Source organism: Cavia porcellus, unplaced genomic scaffold, assembly GCF_034190915.1.
Source record: "Cavia porcellus strain 051 isolate PalLab524CR breed Dunkin Hartley unplaced genomic scaffold, mCavPor4.1 scaffold_13, whole genome shotgun sequence".
NCBI classification, from domain to species: Eukaryota; Metazoa; Chordata; class Mammalia; order Rodentia; family Caviidae; genus Cavia; species Cavia porcellus.
The window spans coordinates 71,929,117-71,955,601 of record NW_026947496.1 but is presented as its reverse complement, the minus strand read 5'-3'; the positions used below and the strand labels follow the sequence as shown (position 1 = coordinate 71,955,601).

Genomic DNA, 26,485 nt, shown 5'->3' with positions numbered 1-26,485 from the left:
TACTTTATTTCTGAATCTTTATTTCTCTACAATAATTTATGCTTTAATCATTTTCCATATCAATTAGAAATACTGCTTCTGATCACACAAGTTTAGCAACACAGGAAGCTTATCTTCCTGTGGGATCTAGTAGACCAACTATCCCTTCACCAAGATCTCCTGTTGTTTTTTGTTTTTTTTTTTTTTTTGGTACCAGAGATTGAATGACGATCTAGCACTTGCCAGGCAGGCACTTATGGCACTGAGTTAAACCCCAGCCCTGATCTCCTGTTTTTAACTATTCATCTAACACACTTATTTAGAAAGTGCTTTGTGTCACACCCTGTGTTTAGTACTACAGATATAAACAGCACCCAATTGAATGAAGAATTTGTACAAACAAGTTACAGCAACACACAATGAGATGTAGTAAAGATTTCCACACTACACCACCACAGTAGGAAACCAAGTGGGACTAAGTCTGCAGGAGATGAATCCAGCACTCCCCAGACAAAGTAACTCAGATATGCCTTCATTTTCCATAAAGGCAGAAAAGACAGTATATGCAAAGGTCAGAAGGTAAAACCATCACAGTGCCATTCGAGAATGGCTGTGGGTTTGTTTCTTGTCCATCTGAATGCCAGAGTCATACCTAAGAAGGTGAGAATTAACAGACAGGCTGCCAGCAGTGACAGGCACCTGTGGTCCTACCACACGGGAGGCTGAGGTAGGGAGATCACTTGAGCCCAGGAGCTTGAGCAATACAGCAAGAACCCACACCAAAAATAACGAAAAATAAGGTGAGACTGGAGGAAAACAGGGGCCAAATCATGGAAAACAGGCTGATCAGATCAGTGTTTTGGAGGAATCAGTCTGGAAGATGGACTAGAAAAGTCAAGTCTGTAGGACTTGACAAGACCAGCACCACAAAGGTACAGGCAGTGATGTGAAGGTCCACCTAACTGTGTCAGACACAAAACACTGCAGCACCACAGGTCAGCAAGAAACAACCTCTGTATACCCACCCAACCAGTGTTGACATCACTCCTGTCATCAATAAAGAAGCACAGAGAATCAGCCAGCGCAGTCTGACCTTGGGTCAAGTTTCAAAGTTCATTAAGATTTAGAAGTACAGCTAATCACCAGGCTGTTTTCTTCTCCCCATTCCCCACCCCAGCCCTAGGTGGGTGGTAACCTTTGAGAATCTGAGAATCCACTCCAACTCTCAAAATCCCCAACTACCACTAGATTAATTCCTGCAGATTGCTGTATCTCAGAAAGACACCCAAACTCTTCTCTGATGGAATCCCTATGAAGAATTGAACAAAATTCTTAAAACAGGCCTTAGGTTTACTCAAAGGCATACAAAAATGAATTCACACCCTCTCTGTCAGGAATCAATAGGGACCAGAGGGTATTGCCCTCTAGTTGTATGGCTCACCCTCGAGGTCAAGGTGTTAACCATGTCTGGTTGAGTTTTACCCACACCAAAGAGACTCTATTAGAAAACGCAAATGTCTCATGCTTTGTTGCTTTGTCATGCCTTGAAGATTCACTTGCAAAGGGTTGCCGGGGCCTTCACTGAGCACAGGCGTGTGCAGCTGCCGGGAACTGATTCTCCCTCAGGGTCTGAGTCCATGAAAGACACTGTCACCATCCAGTGTACTCTTGAAATAGGTTAAAAGGCCATACTTTCCATGTACCTTTGATCAAAGAGGAAGGCAAATAGAGATCTTTACCACTGGTTTCTTTACCTTGATGTGTATATTTTGGATATCATAACAAGTCAGCTAAGTGAAGGTATACAAAGTCTCAGTAGAATAAGGTCACTAAATCTTTCAAGGTAGGCCATTTCTCCTTTCTAAATGTGAGATGCCAAAAAACAAAACAAAAAACAAAACAAAACATAAAAACAGAAAGGGGGGGGGCAGATGAGGACCTTGTATTCATTTTAAAAAATATATATGTAAGTTTACAGTATATAATGATTACATTCCTCATAGGCAATTGATATATGTACCGAAAATGTAAATTCCTTTTATTTCTTCCATTTCTTGGTCTTCCCATTTGCAAAGGATTTATCTCCCTATTTCCTATTATCTACCATTTCTTTTGCTCTTTGATTATTTATTTGAATTTATCTATTTATGGCACAGCTGTACTCCATAATGTATAAATACTAAATTTTCTTTATTCATTCATCTGTTGATGAACATTATAAATTGTGCAGCTATAAACACAGGTATGAATGTATCACTGTAACATGATATCTTTAACTCTTTCAGGGATATATATAGGAGGGAAATAGTTGGGTTCAATGGAATTTCTGTTTTTAATTTTCTGAAGATATCCATTTTTTTTTTGATACCAGGGATTAAACTCATGACCTCATGCTTGCCAGGCAGGTGCTTATGCCACTGAGCTATATCCCCAGCCCCAGGAATATCTATCCTAATTTCCACAGTGGTTGTAGTTTATATTCCCCCAACACTATCAAAGGGTTCCTTTCTTCCTCTGCAGCCTTGCCAACACTTGTTATTATTTACTCCTGAGAATGGCCATTTTTCTGGATTAAGACAGAATTTCAGTTTTAATTTGTATTTCTCTGAGTATTCAGTGATACTGAGCATTTTTCATGTATTAACTGGACATTTCTTCTGAGAAGTGATTGTTCATTTCAGCTACTCATTTGGGGGGGATAATTTTTTCTTTATATATTAGATATTAGTCCTCTGTCCAAGGAATAGCTAACAAATTTTCTTTTTTCCCATTCTGTAGGTTGTTTCTTCACTCTATTGGTCGTTTTTCTTGCTGGGCAGAAGCCTTTAAATTTGATGTGAGCCTAAGTGTTATTTCTTGTGTAACTAGGGTTCTAGCTTGCCTATGCCCAGGTCTTCAAGAGTTTTACACTTCCAAGTGCTTTGATATGGGTCCTTTCTTTCCTTTTTTGTAAGCCAGGTAGGAATTTGTCTACTTTGTTTATCGTTTGAAAGAACCAGTTCTTTGATTCATTGACTCTTTGTAGTATTTTTTAACTCTCAATTTCATTAATTTCCTCTCTGATCTTTATGATTTCCTTCTTTTTACCAGGTTTGTATGTAGACTATTCTTGTTTTTTTAGAATCTTGAGGCATATCATTAGTTATTTATTTGAACTTGCTGTTTTTCTAATGTGAGCACTGACAGCAATAAACTGTATATCAAACAGGGTATAACAAACCATTTGGTTTTGTTTGAACAAACTTGCCAATCTGTGTTTTTTAACTAGGAAGTTGAGGCCATTTATATTGAGTTATTACTGTCTTATTCCTGTTATTGTGCTATTTTTCTACCGTTGACTTTATTTTTCCCCTTTTCTTTAAGCATTCACTTTGCTTGATGTATTCATTCTAGCAGACTTTGTGATACTGTTTGCTTCACTGTCTCCATCTAAAATAGTCTTGAGTATTTGTGGAGTGCTAGTCTGGTGTTCAAATTTCTTAAGGTTCCTTTTAGTACTGCTTTCATTATGTCCCATAAGTTCTAGTATGTTGCATTAGAATTAACATTTGATTCTAGAAATTGTCTAAATTCTTCCTTGAATTGTTGTGTGACTCAGTAAGTATTCAGGAGTATATTATTTATTTAATGTCCAGATATTTGCAAAACTAGTGTGGTTTCTTTTCCAAGTGATTTCTTGTTTTAATGCATCATGATTTGATAGTATACAAAGAGTAACTTCAATTCTTTTGAAGTATATTCACATTTCTTTTCTTTGCTTCAGAACACTGCCCTTGCCAAGGAGGCACTGTGCTGCTGAGCTATATCCCCAGCCCTCAAATTTCTTATGGTCTTTATTTCTTCATTGATTTTGAAAGACAGTACTGAGGGATAAATTAGTCTGGGTTAAAAGTTATTTTGTTTTAGAGCTTGAAATACTTTATTACACACTTTTGGCTTTTAAAGTTTGTATTGAAAAATCTGCTGTAATCCTAATGACTTTTCCCTTATAAGTGATTTTTTGCTTTTTCTGACAGCCTTTAAAATTCTGTTTTTGTGGTGAACTTTTGGGATTATTATTATGACCTGCCATGGGTAGTTTCATCTTTTCATTGTAATTATTTGGTGTTCTGCAAGCATCACTTGCCTGGTAGAGTTCTTTCCCCATATCTGGAAAGTGTTCTGGTATGATTTCTGTAAATAGATTTTTTTAAATTGTACATGTGCTGTCCTGTAAGATCTCTCTAAATCCAATCTGCCTTGTTAGTCTTATTAGCATCGCCTAGTAGTGAATGAATTTTACTTACTTCCTTGTCATTTTTAAGGTATCTCTGAGTGTATCATCATGCATTTTCACACTGCCCTTGAGGGCTATCTTCTGTCATGTGTGTCACTTCTGCTAATCAAGTATTCATGGAAATTCTTCACCTCCAGAATTTCTGTTTGGAACCTTTTCATAAGGTCAGCTCTCTGATGTTTCATTTGTTCTTCTATCATCACACTGGTAAGTTTGTTTGATAGTTCCACTATTTTTGTGTCATGTCATTTTTGAGCTTGTCAAGTTTCCTTGCTTATTCTTCAATCATTTCATGCAGCTCAGTTCTTTGGTGTTTAATTCCCTCTCCATGAGTGCCCCCTTAGATCTGCTTGGAAGCATTTTGTAGTTTGTTTCTTCACATTCCTTTTTCTTTCTTTCTTTTTTTTCTTTTTTTGGGAGGAGTGTGTGTTGAGGTTAAATAGAGCAAAGAGAATTTGTTGCTGGTATGGAGCTCTCTTTAGTTAGGTTCTATTTTCTAGTGATGTGACCTTGGCTTTATTTGTCAAGACGGATGGTCTACCACTCCAACCTATTCAGTTTAATTAACTGAGTTTGACACAGTCACTGGGACATGGCAATCTTACTCTATTCCAGACAAAGGATGGACATCTGTGAACATAGGCTAGGACTCTTAGACCAAAAGAAGCTGGAGTATAGATAAGTTAGGGACTGAAGATGGTGAGCAGTGTTCTACCTTCTTAGTCAAGGCTCAAATGCTTAGCAGCAGATGACAATAGCCTGTTTAGCAGGTTTCTCCTTCCTTGGTCCACTGAACACTTCCAAGAAGGGCACCAGGGCCCTTGTCTGAGAGCCATTCAGCTTCGGAGCTGTTGCCCTCAATACTAACTGCTACTGCTGTCACTGCTTACGATTTCACTGCATCTTAGACATGGTTGTCATGGGTGCTCCTGGTGTGAGGGGTAAGCATAGACCACCTAGAGCTTGCGCCTGAGCTTATTTCTAAAGACTGTCTCATCCATGGGTTCATCTTAGTCTGCCCACTGGCTGAACATATGGAGTCCTCTGTGCTTATCTTCTCCTTGGTCCGCTGTCCACCTCCCTTGGTTCTCCATGTGTGACCTTAGCCTCTTGGTGGGCTTTCGCCTCCACTTGCACCACTGACCTGAGAATCTGTGCCTCTTTGCAGAATTGTTGTGGAGATCTCACTCTTAAATACTGGTGCTGATTGGATAGGCACCTCCACTGAGAAGCCTCCAGAAGCATCTTGAGTTGAATGGGTCCAGAGATGAACTTGGTTCCCTCTCCCTGCCTATTTCTCTCCTATAATCCTCCATCTTAGTGCTGATCTTGATGCTCAATTGGTTACCTAGCTAAGGTTGTAACCTGGACAAATCACTGACTTCTTGTTTCTTTCCTCATGGCTACAACCAGCCAATCACCAAATCGTATCAACTCTATTTTCCCAAATAGTTTTCAATCATTGTTTCCTCCATTCCCTGCTGCTACTGCCATTACCTTGCTCTTCAATTACTGTGCAGATGCCCCACTTACCTTCAGCATCCAGAAATACCCCAAGGAATACCCTAGCAGTGTATTTACAGAGTCATGTTTTGTGCAATTTATATAAAGTCAGACAATGGGGGCTGGAGGTTTAGCTCAGCGGCATAAGCGCCTGCCTTGCAAGCAGGCAGTCGTGAGTTCGATCCCCGACACCGATAAAAAGGAAAAAGACAAAAAATAAATAAACAAATAAATAAAGTCAGACAAGTCAAACTAGAATATCCAAAACCGACTTCCTAACCTAACCTCACATATGTAACAACTGTATCTTTTAAAGTTGCTCAGATCAAACACCTTATATCTTCACTATATGTATTTGTTTCATTCTCATCTCAGAAAATTCTAGTTTAGTCTAGAATTGGACTAGGTCTTACTACCTTCACAAAGCACAACTGTCTCTCACCAGAAGATTGCAGAGATTTTCTAATTTCAGCTCTACCCTTGCCTTGCCTCCCAGAGTTGAGTCTCAATATAGCAGTCTGAATAACCCTTTATGTGCGTGGCTCAACTCTTCAGACACCTCCCATGGCGGTGAGAGTAAAGGCAGTGTCCTAAGATGGATGAGAAGATCCTCTGCAATCAGTTCCACACCATCCCCTGACTCTCACCTTCACTTACTGCGCTGCAGCAACCTGGCTTCATTTGCTGTTCCTTAGAGACACTTTGCACTTTTTCCTCCTCCTCACTGGCTGAACACTGCCTGCAGGGTTCTTATCATGGATATCCACTGGCTCTCGTAAGCCTTGAAGTTTTTGTATAAGTGTCATCCTCTTATGGATTCCTATCTATACCAGGCAGCAAAATTCACGCCTGGTTCATACAGAGTGCTTAATATTTGTTAAATCATTTGCAAATAAATGAACTTGGTAGTTAAAATGAAATATTGCCTGAAGCCAGTAAAGCCATGCCCTATAGGATTTGTTTATTTACCATTCATTCATTCGAGGGTTTTTCAGACAAGAGTTTCTCCACCTAAATCCAGGCTGTCTGGAATCTATGTAGCCCATACAGGCCTTACACTAGCAATCCTGCCTCAGCCTCCTGAGTGCTGGGATGATAAGTATGTACCACCTCAGCTGGCCACAGGTTTTAGTTTTTAAAAATAGAACTAAAATGCAAGAAAATGAACCCCAGAGACCTAAAATGCATGATAAGAGCAGTATATGAGATGGAGGTAATGGGAGTTAAATGCTGAGTGAAATAGGAATATACTATAGAAGAAGTAAAAACAGTAATTTTAAACAAATATGTTAAAACCAAATGGAGGGCTGGGGATTTAGCTCAGCGGCAAAAGTGCCAGCTTAGCAAACGCGAGATCGTGAGTTCAATCCCTGGTATCCAAAAAAACCAAAAAACAAACAAACAACCCTGAATGGAAAAGTTTCTTGACAGCCAGGACACAAAGGAGTGCACATCATGTGAACGCATCACACAAAATCCTCAAACAAGAGAATGTATCTAAGGCAACAGAGGCCTGGATAGTGGTAGCTCAGGGCTCGGTGGGTACTGATTAGAAAGGGGCACGAGAGGGGCTCTGGAGCATGTGTGGCTCATGGCACTGGGTTCATGTGACATAAATCCAGTGTCTGCAGACTTAAGAGCTATGTTTTCCAGGGGATGGATGGGGATACACACACACGCGCGCACACACACACACACACACACACACACACGTATATGTGTGTGTATATGTATAATTTTTTTGACACAGAGTCTCACGATGTAGCCCAAAAGGATTGAACTCATGGCAATCCTCCTGCCTCAGTGTTCTGAGGGCTGGGATTACAGGTATGCACACCCATACATGGCTATGTCTCATACTTCAGTGGGTAAGCACTTAACTAATAGTGAATGCCTTCAAATCAAGAAATGAAAGGGAATAAAATAATGAAGAAGGAAACCTCAAACAATCCAAAAGAATGCAATAAAGTAGAGAAAACACAGAAAAAAGTACACATATAGAAATTATAAGATAAAAAGTTTGAAAATCTATGTGAGGCTGGTATTGCACAACTCTAATCCTGTATGAGAGGCTAATCTCAGAGGCTGAGGCACGAGGAGGTCAAGGCCAGTCTTAGTGAGATTCCATCCCAAACTAAAGTTGAAAAAGGGCTGTAAGTACAGCTCAGTGGTAAGGGACTCACTCACCATATGTGAGGCCCTGCATTTAACCCCTACTGTTAAGAAAAAAGTCTATCAAGACTTACAGTTAAAAGATAAAATGTTTAAATTGGACCTTTAAAAATTCAGTTACAATCTGTTTATAATGGATACATGTAAAGAAAATATTAAAAGATTAAAAGTAAAACAGAATACAAGTAAGTGGCCATTTGTGGACTGGAGGAGAGAGAACAATGACCACACAAGCAAACAAGCCCAGTCTAGGAAACCAGGGCCATGCATGGGCCACCGCTGGACCAGGGACAGCTAGACCCAAGTCCCTTCTAGTGTGCAGGATGGCAAACAAGAAGTACCAACCTCCACCCCCACCCCACAAGCTACTGGCTTATCTAGAGAAACACAGGCTGTGATGACAGCTATGGAGGTGAAATGCAATGGATGCCTGTGGTGCTTTGGTGTTTCACTAACACTGCAGGTCTAGGGCCAGTGGTCTGATCATCGGGTCAGAGGGTAGTGGTACACAGTGTGACATCTTGGGGCGGGGCGGGGGGCGGTCGGGGATCTTCTTCTGAGAGATGTAGCCATTGTTGACTCCCTTAGGTCTTGTTTTGAGGACTATATCATTTCCATTGTTTTGTTGGGTAGAGTTTAATTCTCTTTTGTTTTGTTTGATTATGTCTAATCCGATGGTAGGAGCAGCTATTTCACAGATAGCAAGATATATTATGGTAGCAATTTTGGATTTATCAAAGGCCGTCTAAAGTCCTTTATTGCATTTATTGTTTTGTTTTTATTGTTTGTATTTTATTCTGTTCTGTTTGATTTTTACTATGTCCAAAGTTATCTGCAGCTATTTCGAAGACATCAAAAGGCATTATGGTTAACTATTGTTGATTTCATAATGCTTTGAAGTCCTGTATCTCTTTCACTGGTTTCTATTGGTTTTACTCTTTTTTATCCTCTTTAAAATAAATAAATTTAAAAAGAGAATGCAAGTAAGCTCTATTAAGTAACAACAGCCAAAATGTACTTTAAGGCTCAAGCCATTATTAGAGATGGAAGGGTACAAATTATACTGAATAATTTCACCTAATAACATAACCTCACTGATAAACACAGGAGAAATAATAATTTTCTCAATAAATAATAAAATAAGCTGACAAAAAGTTGAGAAGCATATCAGAGATATCCAGAACAGCATTAAAAGGCTTTCATCTAACAAGCATGGATACAGAATATTATATTTGACAATTGTAAATTATGCATTTTTTCCAAGAACACAATGACTACTTATTAATACTGATACATGGGGCTGGGGATTTAGCTCAGCGGCATAAGCGCCTGCCTTGCAAGCAGGCAGTCGTGAGTTCGATCCCTGGTACCGATAAAAACGAAAAAGACAAAAAAAAAAAAAAATACTGATACATGTCAGCCTCCAAGACAGGGCTCAACAACTGGTATCATATAAAGTACATTCTCTATAATCAGAATGCAAATATGTCAAGAATCAACAAAGCAGAAAAATATTTATGTGTACTTATTCAAAACCACACTTCTGCTGGGCGTGGTGGCATACACGTTCAGGAAACTGAGGCAGGAGGATCACCATGAGTTTGAGGCCAGCCTGAGGTACACAGTGAGTTCAAGGCCAGTCTGAATCGCATTGTGAGATTCTGTCTCAGAAACACTAGAATATTTTAAAATATATTTTAAAAAATTAAAAAGCTAAGCTTCAAATAAAGAAGGAAATAAAAAATGAAGGCACAGAAACTTTGAAATAGAACATGTAAGAGAGACTTGGGAAATGTTATTTCAACTTCTGCAGAGTGAATCCATAGGAAAATAACAACATGAGCAACAATGTAACCACACATTTGAGAATTTACCTCAAACAGACAATTTTATAAGGTGAAACAGACAACAGACAATTCATAACAGTAATTAAACTGGGCATAATGGTGCACACCTATAATACCAGTTACTAGGGAGCCAGAGGCAAGAGGATCCCATGCTCAAGCCAATCCAGGGCAATTTAGAGAACATCTTTTTCACAATAGAAAATAAAAAAGGGCTGAGGTTGTAGCTCAGTGCAACGCCCTAGGTTGACTCTCTAATATTGAAAAGAAAAAAAAGTCTAGATCATATTTATCTACATCTTTAGAATATTTCATAATATAAACTTTAAGATGTGTTTAAAATTGAGACTACATCATAGTTTAAAAAAATCTTACCATTTATAGGCACAAAGCCTTTGTTTTTTATCTTCAAAACTCAGGTGACTGAGCAGAAAAATTGTGGGTTTTTTTTAACCCACCACAAAGACAGGAAACCCCACCTGGCAGCCGTAGGTGCCTCAGAGGCTGCTGGTGCTGGCAGCTCAGGAGCAGGCCAAGAGGAAGCTGCAGAAACCCCAGATAGAACACGAAGCAGCACTCTTTTCTGCCCAGCTCCCATCTCACAGTGTGTCAGCCTCCAGACTGTTTCTCCTCCTAGTCAGCTATCTAAATGGATGTGCATTTCCCTGCCTTTAGTATAAATTATGGGACTGGACATGTATGTCTCAGGGTCTGACCTGGATGGCTTGTTTTTATTTTTTAAATTTTCTGTGGTGCCAGGAGTTGAACCCAGGACCTCCTATGTGCTAGGCTGGCACCCACTGAGCTATATCCCTGATCTAGCAGATGGTTTATATGTTCTTTATTTTTCCCTGTTGGTATTAGGCATTGAACCCAGGGCTTTGACACTGACTGAGCTACAGCCCAAGTCTTCTTTTTATTTTTTAAATTTGAGGCAGTGTCTTGCTAAGTTGCACACACTGGGTTTGAACTCATTATCTTCCCACCTCAATCTCCCAGAGTGCTGGGATGACAGGCCTGTGCCACCATGTCTAGCCTGTATGTTCTTTTTACTCGTCACGATACAACCAAATTCCCTAACTGCTGCTTACAGTTTAATAGATCAGTAAGAGGAGCTTGACCATGGATCATTCGTGCTAAGGGGGGCCTCCCTTCATCCATGTTTCATAGGGAGGTCCTTGGCAAGAAGTCATCTACAGCTGCCACACTGAGAGCAAGCAGGCTCTGCTCAAGCCCAGCCCACTGCCATCTGTATGAAGCACTTACCTTCTGGATAACACTTCGTACAGCAAAATACTTCTCAGTGAGGTCCCCTGCCTCGCTCAGTGGGGCATCATAGTCATAGCTGGTAGGCTGTGCTGCATAGGGTGTGTTGGCTCCTAAAAGACAAAAATGTGCCACTACTTACTACAAAGCCCTCCCCTGGGATAAGTTCTTTAGGACTCATGGGCTCAGAATGGTGGGGAGGAGAAATAAGGAAAATCAGAATTAATTGTTAAAATGCCTGGCATGGTGGTACACATCTGTAGGCCCCGCACTTGGAAGATAGGAGAATTACTAAGTATGAGACCATTGTGGGCTACATAGTGCATTCAAGGCCACCCTGAACTGCACAGTGAGACCCTGCCCTCCCCAAATAGAGTTAATTGTAAAGAGACACTGAGGTGTTCCTCAGGATGCAAATTCAGAGGAACAAGTTTCTTCCCACAGGTGGCACTTGCCAAGCACCCTGGAATTTACAGGGCACTCTTCCAGCATACTTTCTTTCTCTGTTGAAGCTCATAGCTGTGATCCTAACATACTTCCCTTCTAGGGGCAAGAAGGCAACCTGAAGCTGACACAAAAATCTGCTCCTGTATCACAAGCAGCAATCGTAGGGCTTATGATACAACCCACACTGCTGTTAGCCTTGCAGTCTCTGATCCTTCTCATGGCCTCCTACTGTACAGCTGAGAAAAGGTTTGGTGGAGACACATGACCAGGTTGGGGATCAGCATAAAACAGATGAAACAACACAAGAGATGACTACAGACACACGGGAGCCCCACAGATTCAGACACAAGTGTTCGGCCTCTGTAACATCTGCAGGGTGTACAGGGGGCCATTGTGGACCCCTTGGATCCACATCCAGGACAAATCACTCACTACCCTGGATACCAGTTATTCCCCTCTGGCATTGGCCTCTGCGCAGCTGCCCCACACAAGGTTATCGTCTGTCTGATAGCTGAGCAGTGCAGACAGAAACACCAGCTGCCTGTGCTCACAGGGCCAGCCCCTTCCTCCAACTCTGCTTACCCTAGCATGTGCTGAGGCCTGTGTGAAATTGCATGCAAGCCTGACGTGACTGCCTGATCCCCCCACACCCCTGAGATCCGCTGTGAGTGGTGCTCCTGGGAGTACTTCCAGGGAACTTCCTGTTGGTTCATCCCAACAGAGTCTGTTTCCCTGGGAACTGGACCTGTAACAAAGACTAACGCATAAAAATGCATACAGAGGCCCAGAAAAGCCAGTGTCCTGTAATTGTTGTCAAGGGGTAAGGTCCACACCAGAGGCTCCTGATCATGTGACAGACAGTGTTCACAGGGATGAAGTGGTCTGCAGCACCGGACAGTACAGTTCTCTGAAAACTCACTCACTCATAGGAGTCACATGTGAAACCTGCTAAAACTTCACATCTGAGCCCCATGGCAGACTCTGCCTCAGGAGATCCGGGTGTGATCTGAGACTGCATTTCCAGCAGACTGCCAGGTGAAGATGCTGCCGCCATCTTCGGACCAGCAGGATGTGCCCTTTTCCCTTGGCTTTGTATGGCATATTATAACACGAGTGTAGGAAGATAGATTTATGCTAGGAGAATCTTTTACAGGAGGTAAGCACAGGAGACATGAAGTATGACAGTTCACTCATAACAAGTAATAAATTCCTTGGACACAGCTCACAAATGATGGAGGAACCCATGTGATCCTACGGAAGAGCATTTGAATGAGTGAGGCTGGGGCTGGGGCTGGGGCAGTCCCCAATGACTTTTTCATAAATTCTCTGCATAGCACCCCCATGTTTAAAGACCTACACCATCTAACCAACTGAAGTGATCAGAAACAACTCAGTCAACAGGTCTGCCTGCCTCAGGAAGCACAGGTTACAATACATCCCTTCCTGTGAGACACGGAACCAAAACCACATCCCTTGCTGCAGGAGCTCACTCACCGTCTGTGGGGCTCCTCCACCCCTAAGGTGGCAGTGACAGTGCTGCCAAGCTCATTTCTATATCTCACTCTGCACTAAACTGTGTACATCTTAAGGGAAGACTCCATCTTGCTCACCCTTAAGGTAGGGACAGAAAAGCTCAACTCAATCAAGTTGAGCCAGGATACTCCAGAGATAGGGCACCCAGGCTGGGAGGCGGGCCAGTAAATGAAAGGCGGGAATGAAGACTACATCTTTGTTCCAGCTCTTCCAGCACAGTCAATCAATCAATCTCAGTCTCTCTTTTTGAGACACTCTTATCTTTAAAGTGGTGTCAATACTCCCCAAGTATTCCCCAACCTGAGGGAGAAAAGTAAAAAAGAGAAATGAAAAACCAAAAAAAGCCCCAACCTAGTTGGGCAGGGAGGCACATGTCTATAATCCCAGTTATCTGGGAGGCTGAAGCAGGACGATTACAAGTTCAAACTAAGTCTGGGCAATTGAAAAACCTAATTTAATGAGACCTGACTCAAAATTTTAAATGTTATAAAGGGCTGGGAAAGCAGTCAGTGGGAAGGTCATAGGTTCAATCTGAAAACAACAACAACAATGAAACTCTACCCTAGATGAGACTGACATGAGAACTAAGTAAAAAAACAGTGACAGAAGAGAGACTTCTATTGATTACAGAACAGAGGACAGGACAAAGGACAGTTTTCAATTTCTGAGTGACAGTTTTTGTATTGTCTAAGATTTTTTTTCTAAGAAGACTATATTAAGAACAATAACTTTTTTTAAAATTGTGCTGTGTAAAGTTGCAAAAAATAACAGTCTATCTTTCTGGATTGGTCCATGAGTCAATGCAATCACTGGTGGCTAGGTAGAATCCCCATCTGCTCATGGAAAAGATGTCACCAAGACTTAACTGGACCCAGAAGACACACAGAGATGATCTGAAGTATCAGTGACCAACTCTGGCACCCTGCTGTCTCTTAAGCACTGACATCTATATTTTATCTTCATTTCTTGACTCTAACAATAGGAGTAAACTGATAGTGTTTGTAAGCAATGTCTTTCTCTTGCCAATCCATCCTATAAAATAGTATTCAAAGGAGAAGCTGAAATGTTTGTTTTTGTTGCTGTTTATTTTTGTACTGAAGTCTGAACCCAGAGCCTCTGCACTGAGCCACATCCCCAGCCCTTTTCTTTATCTTTCACTTTGAAACAGAGTCTTGTCAAGTTGCTAAATTGGGTTTAAAGTTGTGATTTTACCCTTTGGCCTCTAGGAGAGCTTGGATTACAGGCCTGTACCATCACTCCTGGCTGCAATACATTGTATCCAGTTTTAAGTCCTGAAAGATTTAGTTCCAAACTGTGCCTCTAAAATGTAAAGTCCAGCATCCTCAAGATTCCAACAGAAAAATGCAGATGGGAGAAATGTGTGGAATACACCATAATTGGTCTAACTGTAATACAGAGAAATTTGTCATAATTCTTCCTACCAAAAACAAAACAAAACAAAATAAGTACAGCAATGCAAATGGTGTTGACACTCTGGAAAACATGAAGGCAGTTCCTAAACTCTAAACACAGAGTGATTACATGACCTGGCAATTCTACTTGTAGGTAAACACCCGAAAGAACAGAAGCAGGGATCCAAACAGATTAGTGTTTTCAGCAACAGCAACATCATTCATAACAAGCAAAAAGTAGAAACAACCAAAAGTCTACCAACCAATGAGTAAACAAAATATTCTAAATCCTTACATTAGCATATTATTTACCAATAAAAAATGAAGTACTAATATATGCTACTACATGGATATGTCTTGAAAACATCAGTCTAAATGAAAGCAGATTTTTAAAAACCCTACATTGTCTGGTTTTATTTACATAAAACATCTAGAACAAACAAATCCATAGTGACAGGGAGATTAGTTTCTTTCCATGGGCTGGAAGGAAGAAGAGAGGGGAGTGACTATAAATAGGTTTGGAATTTCTTTCTGAGGCAATGAGAACATTATAGAATTAGTAGTAATGGCTGCAAAACTTTGAGAATATACTTAGTTAAATTCATTTAAAATTGTGGAATGTATGGAATGTGAATTGTATATAAACAAAATGTTAAAAAAAAAAAAAAAGAGAGAGACCACAAAAAATATATGCACAAATACACTAGTCACAGACTAGGAAAGAATCTTTCTCCACTGTTGGTAGGAGTATAGACGGGTGCAACCACTCTAGAAATCAGTGTGGAGATTCCTCAAAAAACTAGGATTAGAAGTCCCATTTGACCCTGTTATTCTCCTTCTGGATATCTTCCCAGAAGGATTAAAAACATCATGCCACAGCAATGTAAGTGTACCCGTGTTTACAGCAGCACAAGCCTGCTTAGCCAGCCTTATTTTAAACCAAAAAGACTGAAGATAGAATAGGTTGAACTCTTGAAGACATCGGTATAGGCAAAGGCTTTATGAATAAAACCCAATCACATAGGAACCGTCACAAAGAATCAACAACTGAGATCTCATCTTATTAAAACAATTTTTGTGGGCAGCGGATTTAGCTCAGCAGCACAAGTGTTTACCTGGCAAGTGCGAGGTGTGTGTTCAATCTCCAGTACAAAACAAAAAAAATTCTCAGCACTCAAGACACTGAGACAGGAAGATTGTTGTAAATTCGAGACCAGTCTGGACAACAAAGTGAGCTCAAGGCCAGCTTGAATTGCATAATGAGACTCTGTCTCAAAAAATAAATAAATAAATAGCTTTCTGTACAGTAAGAGAAACCACCGACAGAGTGAAAAGACGTTCCACAATGTATTGGGGATCGAACTCACAACCTCCTGCTTCCCAGGCAGGTGCTTATGCTGCTGAGCTAAATCTCCAGTCCTCATGGTTTGTTTCTTAAAAAAAAAAAAAAAAAGTAGAATAAAATGATTATATAGGTAATTCTTTAAAAAAAAATAGGTAATTCTTATATATTAGAAAAGTTAGAATGAAAAAATAGAAAACAAAAACTGTCTATAGGTACATTCCTCAAAATGAAGAATACAAAACTGTGTACATTTCTACAGACAGATGTTAAGTTGCTCTTACCGTTCCAATAGGCAAAGTTGGTCCCACCAATAAACATGTACCTACAAGGAAAGGAGAGAACACACAGTACTTAACTGTGAGCCCATTGTCACTGAGGGCACCCTCTCTTCAGGCAATGTGCCCTTACATGTTCACATTTGCCCCCTGGGCGAGCATATCAGAGAGGGACGAAACCACAGCCTCGGTCTTGACTGTCCAATGACGTTCACCCCAGTGGTCTAACCAGCCAGTGTAGAATTCAGAATTGATCTAGAAAGAGAGAAGAATGTAGAACTCAAGACAGACGTTCAAAAGCTGAGGCATCCCTGTAATACTCCATCGACTCCACTGAGGGCCACGGGGACGTAGTGGTTGGCAGCTTCTCCCAGGCTGGGGGCCAATGAAGACATCCAATAAAGCCACTGCCCAAACCCAGTCCTTGAGTGCAAACCCCACGAGACCTCATCTCACACAAGGACAGTCAGCCTCCACAGTCGTGGTGTTAACCTGCTACAGATCAAAAACGTGTGCGAAAAAACTATGCTGAACATGTGCAGCCTTATTTTCTTGTCATTATTCCCTAAATCACAAAGTAAGACAACCATTTACATAGTATTTAGAGTGTAGTAAGCATCATAAGGAAACTGGACATAAACTAATATGTTCCTGCTAGCTTGAACCAGTGGTAGAAGCATGTCTGTCCTATGGGACTGCCCATACCACCCAACTGGAGAGTGTACCACTGGCGGTTCACAGCCCACCTGGCAGCAAGATGTAAGAATTACAGCCCTGTTGTGAATATGTTATCCTGTACACAGGAGGGTGTGTGTAGTTCATGAGCAAATACAACAACCATTTACGTAAGAAAGTTGAATGCTGGATGTGGTGGCGCCTACCTATAATCCCCGCACTTAGGAGGCTGAGGCTGGAGGACTGCTGTAAATTCGAGGTCAGGGTGGGGTACGTAGTGAGTTCAAGAACAGTCTGAACTATGTAGTGAGACCCTGTTGAGAGAGACAGAGAGAGAGAGAGAGAGAGAGAGACAGAGAGAGAGAGACAGAGAGAGACAGAGACAGAGACAGAGACAGGAAAAGAGGAGGAAGAGGAGAGAGGAGGGGAGAGGACAGGAGAGGATAGGAGAGGAAAGAGAAGAGAGAAAAAGGGAGAAGGAGAGGGGTAGGGGGATGGGGAGGAGCAGGGGGGAGGGAAGGAAAGAGGGTCAGAAGGAAGAAGGGCGCGTGGGAGGGGAAGGGACACATTGAGGCTGGAGCATCTGTGGATTTTAGTGTCTGAGAAGGAGTCCTAGACCCAATCGCCATGGATACTGAGGGACAACTATATTTCTAAAAAGCTTTTCTTATATTACGTTTCTTAACCATTTCCCAGCAGAAAAGTTTAGATACGCAAAGCACTGGGTAAAATATTCTTATAAAAGAATTAGTTCTAAACCAGGTATGGTGGCACATGCCTGTAATTCCAGCATCTGGGAGGCCAAAGCAGGAGGATTCTTGCAAGTTTGAGGCCAGCCTGAGGTACATAGTGAGTTTAAGGGCCAGCCTGAACTACACAGTGAGACTCTGGCTCAAAAACAAACAGGCCAGGGATTTAGGTCGGCAACACAAGCACCTGCCTAACAAGCACAAGGTCATGAGTTCAGTTCCTGGTACCCCAAAAAAACAAAAAACAAAACACAAAAAACCCCCAGATTCATCCTTTGTGTGAATACAGACTTTGAGATCTCAAGTTGACTTATAACGAGATAGATTTGTCCAAGTATTTCATAAAGCAAACTTCATGCTTTTGTCTTGATCATTCAAATCTCTGCCAACCCCTTGTTCTAAAGAGGAAAACTAAAACCTGGACACATGAGGTTCCAGGAAATAGCTCCACCCAAAGTTTATGGCTGTAGGTCCTGCACAGCTCACAAAGCATCACAGACTTGGAAAAGGGGCTGCTAGCAGGGCCTGCCAGGGGTGGGGGCCCTCACATGGGGCCGAGTGACCACAATCACCCTGCTGAGCATGGGAAGGGCAGAGAGCAGGAAGGGCTGATAGGCTGTCTAGGGCCACCGGGACCCTGCCGTCACTTCCTCCTAGAAGCCTCCATAGCAAGACATCAAGCCCCCTGACTCCGAGGGAGGACAGCAAAGTGCATCCTCAATGTCACAGACTGACACTGGAAATGCAGCCCCTCCTGCTCTACCCAGACCCAGCAGATTGAGTTCTGCATCTTCATTAGATCCCCAAGTGATCCCTAAACATTTGGAAGTTAGAGAAACCCATCTCTCTGGCACAAACCACTCTCAGAAGACACCAACCTAAGCCAGACTCCAGCCCAGCCATTCCCAGCCACTGCTGGGCTGCATGACCCACCTGGGGAGTGATGTCTGTTCCCTGACCTCATGAAGAGGAGACACAGGTTCAGTTATGGAAGTTGCCCTGGCCATTCATATTATTCCGCATTCTGTGCCTCTGAAGCACAAGGCCTCAGTTCCAGAGCACAAGGCACCCACACATTGTTTATGCTGTCACTCATGAGTCCAAAAGGGCTATGTCCCCACAGCCCCTCAGTTGCTGATTTCAGAGCCAGCAAACTAAGAATCTGTAAGTCTCCCCAACCTTTCTGAGACAGAGTCTTGCTACACAGTCCAAGCTGGCCTTTAATTCACTATGTAGCCCAAGCTGGCCACAAACTCCTAGCAATCCTCCTGTATCAGCCTCCCAAGTTGCCCATTACCTTTTTCAGCATGCCACCTCCCTCCCTGGCACCTGGGGTTGTGGTTGTTAACAAGTCAACAGTCTTTGCACCTCACTCCCAACTCTTACCAAGGGTCCTTTGGGCTCAGCTTTCCTCTGGACCAGGAAAGCGTCTGTGATGTTGCTGCCTGAAAATTACAGGAGTGAAAAGAAAGGTCAGTCATAGGAATGCCAAGGTGTAATGAGCTCTCATGGGCCATGGCCTGCCACCCTGCCATGGTCTGAATGCAGTGTCTCTCCAGAGTTTGTCAGTTGGAATCTATTCCCCAGTGTAATTGGAGGGATTTATGGGGACTTAGGGAAGTCACTCAGTCATGAGAACTCTGCCACCAAGAATGGGATTTGATGTCCTTACAAAACATGCTCCAGTGATATCCATCCCCTCTGCCACAGCAAGAAAGTACATTTCTGAAGCAGGGAACAGACCCTCCTTGGACTTGGACTGCCCAGCCTCTGGCACTGTAAGCAGTGACCCCACCAGTATTTTGTGGCAACAGCCCAAACTGACTGAGGCAGGTCCCCTGCCCCTTCCCACACACCCATGGGACTGGGACACCCCTGAAGTGGGACATCCGCCTGAGGGATGTATAGGGACCACAGAATACCACTTCCTCTCTGAGTAGGTCTCCCCTGGCTGTACCTCTCAGGCATTCACCTTGTAGTCCTGGCTTCTCCAGCTGTGTTCCCCAGGGCCTCAGGCATGCAACTGCGTACTCATCTGTCTACGCATTTCTCCCTGGGCAGCTGGCTGATCTACATGCTCCCTACAGGATGGGGCTGCTCAGAAGATGCATCCCCGCAGCCTCCATGCAGCATACAAAATAGTGCACAAATATTTGCCAGCTAATAGACAATCAAGAGAGTGGCCTCACTGTGTTTATCCTTGAACAACGGAGCATACCCCAAATTGTCACTTGTACCCTGTAATGGCTGATACATTGTGTCAACTTGAGGAGCTCAGAAATTTAACTAAGCCACTCAGCAGGGAGCCAGAGTCCGTACTTTGTAAACATCCTCAGCCTCTGCACAGAGGGCACAGGGTGGTGTGAGTGCTACACCAGCCCAGGGTGGAGGTAGCCTGCTTACAACATAAGGGAGGAGAAGAGGCTTGTTCTCCTGCCCCTTCTGCCTTTTTCGTTTTTGGTATGGTACCCAGCCATCGTGAACAGCTGCCCCTCAGTCACACCTCCCTGCCTTGGAGCCAGCTGAGTATGGACTGAAGCCTCCACAAACAGTGAACTAAATAAACTTTTCCTTCCTTCATTTTGGGTATGAGGTATTTTATCTCAGCAGTGACAGAAAAGTAACCAACACATATACCATCGGTCACTTCAGACCACCTACTCCCAACATTTTGAAACACCCCATTAGGATGATGTATGTTATCTTGCCTCCCAGATTTCTGTGTTCTTTCCTCTTCTAAAAAGAAAAAGAATTTCCCCAAGGAGAGGTGATGGGCAGCCTTATGTCAGTGAAAGAGCAAAGGGTGAGTATCTACATACTCAGAGCTGGGAGACCTTCCCACGGCAGGCAGGCTGGGTGGAAGTGACGCCCCCCATACGAACCCCCATTAACCCCGTGCCTGATGTTCACCTTGTGCATCTCTATAAAGCCAGCTTTGGGGAGAGAGGTTCGCCTAGAAAGAACAGATTTGTTCACTGTGCGACTGTAGTTCTCATTACTAAGCACGAGGTGGCATCCAGATCTTGAAACATGTTCTGTCCTTATGAGCTTTCTCTCAATAGCTGCCCTTGCTCCTCAGTGGTCAAGGTCCCTCTGTCACACTAATGAATGGTGCTGGCTGGAAGTCAACCCACCTGCCACAGGAACAATGGCCTTGCAGTATACCTATTATTCAACCCCAGCAGGAAAAGTCACACTGTTCTTTCCTTATACAAACCACACTTACAACAAATTCAGGATAATCTTCGATATATTCCTCCCAATAGAAAAATACTGAGCTCTTTCATCACGGTGATGGGAGGCAACCAAGCCAGGAGGAAACCAGCAAGCCACTTGCTTTACAGCTCAGTGTAGAGCAGGTACCCCACTCAACACCCTGAGCAACAGACCATGTTTCTAGATACACTCAATTCACTTAGCATCAGTGCTTCTCCGTCCGGTAGGTAATACAGAACATCTATAAAAATGCAACTTCAGCACAGTGGCTCAGAAGCCTAACACAGTAGGATCACAAGTTCAAGACCAGCCCGGGAATAATAACAAGACCTTGTCTCAATATATAATAAAAAGAAAGGGCTAGGGATATAGTTCAGTGGCAGTGTCCTTCCCTAGCATGCACTGTCCATGGGTTTAATTCCCAGTGGTGGAAAAGAAAAGAAAAAAAGTGACCTCAGTCTAATTCCTGCATCTCAGTCTCTGAGAGGTCCCTCTCAAGACAAGCGTGGGTTCTGCGATGTGCTAGAAATGGCTTATGTTGTACTGGGAGAATGCAAGGGGTTTTGTGCTACTTGCAGAGCTGGGGTTTTTCGGGAGGGGGTAATTTTTATCTTGAAATATTTTCCATCTCATAGAAAGTTGTACAAGTAGTACAAAGAACTCTCAAGTTCCCTTCACCAAGATTCCCCAGTTGTTGGCACTTTAGCACATTTATCAGTTTCTCTTTCTATATAAAAATATAACTTTTTTTCCTGAACCAAGGAAGAATAAGCTGCCGATATTATGTCCCTTTGCTTCTAAATATTCAATGTGTGTTTGCAAAGAGCAAGAACATCCTTTAGAAAGCACAATAACTATTATGAAGGTCAGAACATTAACACCAATAAAATAGCTGAATCTACAAGCTCTGTTTCAAGGTTATAACCATCTCAGTAATGTCCCTACAGCAAAAACCAAAACAAAACAAAGAAAACCTGGGCCTCACATCCTAATTAGGATCGTGTTCCACATTTACCTGCTCTCAACCTAAATTAAGAGTGACATTTCATCCTGGCCACACTGCCAGTTCACTGAGAACTTTCATTTGCTGAATCTCTGCAGCACATGAACCACAGAATCCTGTCTGGCCAGGCAATTTCTGTAGCATGTGGCAACTCAATCCACAGGCTACAGAAAGACAACAGAGATGTCAGGTAAGTTTCCTGTCCTGAGGGCTGACAGTGTCACACCAGCCACCAGCTGATTTTCACTTAGCCACAACTGACCCCCAGCATCCTACTGAGATGTGAGGATCCAGAGAACAGAGAAAGGGCAGAGAGCATAGAGATGGCCGCAGGCAAGAGCAGGAAGGGAGAGCTTCTCCCAGCTGGCACCTCCCATCCCCTTACTTATTTTGCCTGAAAAAGCACATTCCAGAGCCCAGCAAGGCTCTACCAGTGAGAAACATGAAGCTAATCTGGAAGTGTTTCTCCTCTAGGCTGAAGTAACATAATCTTTTGCAACTGAGGGGGCATAATTATTCCATTTTATCTATTACTTAACGCTACAATTTGGCTCTTAATGTTCTCCAGAACAGCAGGGCATTGGGGTGCACACCTGTAATCCTGGCACTCAGGAGGATGAGGTAGAAGCATCACTGTGAGTTCAAGGCCAGTCAGGGCTACATAATGAGTTCAAGGATAACCCAAACTACATAGCAAGACCTGTCTCAAAAACCAAAATAAATAAATCAATAAAGTCCTCCAGAGGCCCTTGTGTTTAAAGCTTGGTTCCAAGCACAGTGCTACTGGGAAGTGGTGGAACTTTTAAGAGGTGGGACCCAGTGGGAGGTTTTAGGTCACTGTGGTACTGCTCTGAAGGGGACAGTGAGACCCCAGTCTTTTATTCTCTTTAGGGTTCTGGCCATGAAATGAATGGTACTCTTCTACCAAGTGCTCCTCCTGTGACATAACCACCTTACCACAGGCCAAAAAGAAACAGGACAAATAACTATGGACTGAAGCTGCCAAAACTATAAGAGAAAATACACTTCTCTTTTTAAATTGAAGATCTTGAGTATTTTGTTATAGTCACACAAAGCTAACTGGCACACTTAATAAAGGAAAATCTGAGAAGTATCATCCAAACTGCCCAGGCCTATTAAAACAACAGCTGCTCCCATAAGTGACTAAACCAAAAGCCAATGTGAAGATGTGCTTTCTGCTATGACCAGCACTGACCTACTCCAAAGTCCACTGTGGCATAGAGGCCTTGCAGGGTCCCGCACCGCAGATATTCTTGTCTCGGCCCATCAGTGGTGAACAGAAGTACATCATCACCCAGATGGTAATGGAAGTGCTTCTGTAGGAAACGCAGGTAGTTATAGTCACAGGCAAAGTAGGAGCCATATTCATTTTCAACCTGCAAATTTAAAAAGAGGAGGAAGAAATTAGTAGATGCCAGTGTAGTCTTTCTAGTGCAATCTTTGTGGTGGAAAAATATCTGAGAACCCACTTAGACAAAATGGCTTGATGACACACAACTAATTTTCCCAAGAGCAATTCAGCATAAAAGCTCACTTTGTACTAACCCTTCCTCTCCTACTTAGAGGAAAAAGAAAACAAATTCTGTGGAGGACCCCCAGGACCACTCTCCTTGAAAGAAGATCTTTTGTCTCCAGGCTAAACTTTGCCCTAATTCCTCATAATAAATTGGCTTTAAGCAATGCAAATGGGGTCTAGCAAAGGGGCTGATGTGTAGCATTTGAAGCATTGTAATAGATCAGTGATGCTCCATGTATAGCCTAACCCTAACTACTAAGGACTACTAAGTATGAGCTAGGTAGAGACACACCACACTGTTGGATAGGACTGAGGTTCAAGAAAGAACCCATGCTGGGGATTTAGCTCAGCAGCATAAGCACCTGGCCTTGGAAGCACGCAGTGGTGAGTTCAATCCCCAGTACTGATAAAAAAAAAAAAAAAAAAGAAAGAAAGAAAGAAAGAAAGAAAGAAAGAACCCATGACATCTCAGAGCAGAAAGGCCAGGCATCAAAGCTGAGGCACTGTCCCCAAAACACATGATACTTCCTCAAACTGTGTTATGCATATTCCTAAAAACTTAGAGGCTACCTGTTACCAGAATTCGGTACTCTTTCTACATACCTTTCTCTCTGTATGTTGCAGAGGTACCGTTGTGCCTCCGACCTAGCCCAGCTCACAGCACTCATGTACTTTCCACCACTCTCACAGTCATTCAACCTGAGCCACTCTCCTCTTCACGAATTAATAAAATCCAAGTTCGGCCCTGGGTTGGGGCCTTTGTTCCGTTATCCATTGTTCCTATTAGACTTAGGACTCCCTTAGCTCCCCACAACTGTAGATACATATGTTTCTCTTTATTCTCACTGTGGGTTGCACTGGAGTAATAGACTGAAATTTACTTATTGGAATTCCAGTAATTTATCCCTGAGATTACAAACATAAACTCCAGACCGCAGTGCGGCTGGAGCCTAGCTCTCTAGATAAATTCTAAATTGGTTTTGGGACTTTAGTGATAATCTCTCCTATACTATCTCCTATAATAGATACTTTAAATATTTCATAGGTAATACCTTCCCATAGTAGAAATGTTAGAAAATAAGAGAAAAATGAAAAGACAAGGCAAAAATCATCTGCTAAACCCACCGTTCACAGATAATCACTGTAACGACTTCTGTAGATAGCCTCCCAGATTTATACAAACTACAGGGTCTTTCCTCAAAAATTGTATTATTTGTACCAGTTATAACTGCTTTCTTCCCCTTAATACATTACACAGACTCTCCAAGGCAGTAAAAAGGGTGGGTGCTGGACATGGATGAACCATTGTTAACTGATTATCTGCTATCAAACATCAGGGCAGTCCTGGCTTTGTGCTCCCTTAGCAACACTTGGTTTGTGCTCAACAACATCAGTGCTTCTAAACCAACTTCTCTTCTGCCCTCCCCCAGGAGACACCAGTGGAAACATTTTGGATTGTCACCACTAGAGCGGAGGTGGCTAATGGTATCTTATGGGTAAGGACCATAGACGCTGTTGAATATCTTACAGTGCACAGAATAGTTCTACAACAATGAGTTACTGGGTATAAAATGGCAATAGTGCTGAAGCACACATTCTCCTGCAAGAGGGACAGCATCTCCAGGCAATGGAAACCAATTCCTTTTTTTGTTTGTTTTCTTGAGACAGGATCTCACTTTGTAGTGCAGGCTGGCCTTGGACTCGCTAGGTAGCCCAGGCTGGCCTCAAACTTGCAATGATGCTCCTGCTTGTCTCCCAAGTGCTGGGATTACAGGCATGTGCCACCATGCCCAACTGAAAACTATATTCTTATAGGATTAAAAAAAATATTCTCTTCATATACAAAGCACATATATAGGCCAGGCATGGTAGCCCTGAGTTCAAGGCTAGCTTGGGCTACATACTGAGTTACAGAGAGATAGATAGGTTTGTAATATACAAAGTATTAAAATTTTATAGTTGGGGAAGGACAGGCTATAAGACAAAAAGGTTTTGGCCACTGTGTTCTCTCTTGCCAGGCAGCCCACCTTCACGCTGTAGGGTATTCTTCTTTTCCTATATTTACTTAGCCCAAACTTGCTCTGTTAAGCCTATTTCTTTTCCTGCCTTTAACAACAACAACAACAACAACAACAACAACAAAAAGTTGAAAAGTGTACCATAGGGAAAAGAAAAAAAAAAAAGGAGATGGAAGTGGAGGAAGAGGAGGAAAGCAGAAGGAGAAGGAGAAGAAGAAGACGACGATGAAGAAGATGAAGAAGAAGAAAAAGAAGAAATAATATGGGCCTCAAGCAACAAAATGAAATTTAGCTCTATCCAAAACACCAAAGAATCTTAGAAAAAAAAGGCTGAATGAAAAAAGTACAACACTAAAAACTAGACATGATATAATCTGCTACAGAAAATTCCAAAGTGGTCAAATTATGAAGTCTGAGTACACACAGACACGGTAAAACATTAAAGCAAAGCAAGATGCTGTGGTCACCAGAGCAGTGAGTGGGGGACGGCATGAGTGGAAAGGGCCCAGGGAAGCCGCAGTGTGTGCTGGCCGGGGCTGCTTCCCGTCCTGGGAAGTGGCATACAGGTGTTCAGCATAATGGCTCATCTTACCATGTGTGTACATGGCCAGCATGCACATGCTCATCACCTCTCACAATTTCACAGAAGTTTTAAAAAGTATCCAATCATAAATTTCAAACTGTAAAAATTATAAATTTTGTGATCCTGGAAAAACATGTCTGCAGACATATGCATGAGAAAGTGTGAGCCCCTAGGAAAGAGGTGCTAGACTGAGGAGAGTCCAGAAAGTTCCCCCTCCTGGTCATCCTGGAAGGAAAGCACTTAGCTGGGGTAGAGGAAAGGGTAGGGAGAATCAAAGCTTAAATTGGCCCAAGTGAGTCCGGAAATGAACAGTAACAAAATGAACTAAATGCCATGGTTATAATCTGGATTTGAAATGCTCCCTGAGAGTCCATGTGTTAAAAGCCAGGGACAGGCTATGACACTACTGGAAGGTAGGCTTAGGGTTATGATCTCAAAGGAGATGCCATGGCTCCCAGCGTCTTCCTCTCTCTTCTAGCCATCAAGAGGCAAGCAGTCTCCTCCACTACGTGTTCCCACCACAATGCACTGTGCTACCAACGGGCCCACGGTGGCTGACACTTCTACAACTGTAAACTTTAAGTCTTTCCTCCTTATGAGTTGACTTTCACAGACATTATTTCACAATGACAGAAAATTGGCTACACAGCCA

The 26,485-nt window shown here is 42.5% G+C and overlaps 1 protein-coding gene across 5 annotated transcripts in view; it reads right to left on the bottom strand.

Annotated features, from left to right (window-relative positions):
* Glb1 (galactosidase beta 1) overlaps positions 1–26,485 on the bottom strand; it is a 122,584-nt gene that overhangs the window by 34,358 nt on the left and 61,741 nt on the right. For 4 of the 5 annotated variants that reach the window (XM_063260443.1, XM_063260440.1, XM_023566549.2 and 1 more), the window contains 5 exons: positions 22,912–23,092; positions 18,863–18,921; positions 16,186–16,307; positions 16,059–16,099; positions 11,041–11,153 (listed from right to left, as the gene is read on the bottom strand). In XM_063260443.1, coding sequence (XP_063116513.1) covers positions 11,041–11,153; positions 16,059–16,099; positions 16,186–16,307; positions 18,863–18,921; positions 22,912–23,092 — 516 coding nt within the window. The remainder of the gene's footprint in view (positions 1–11,040; positions 11,154–16,058; positions 16,100–16,185; positions 16,308–18,862; positions 18,922–22,911; positions 23,093–26,485) is intronic. The other variant, XM_063260442.1, reaches the window with a different exon arrangement.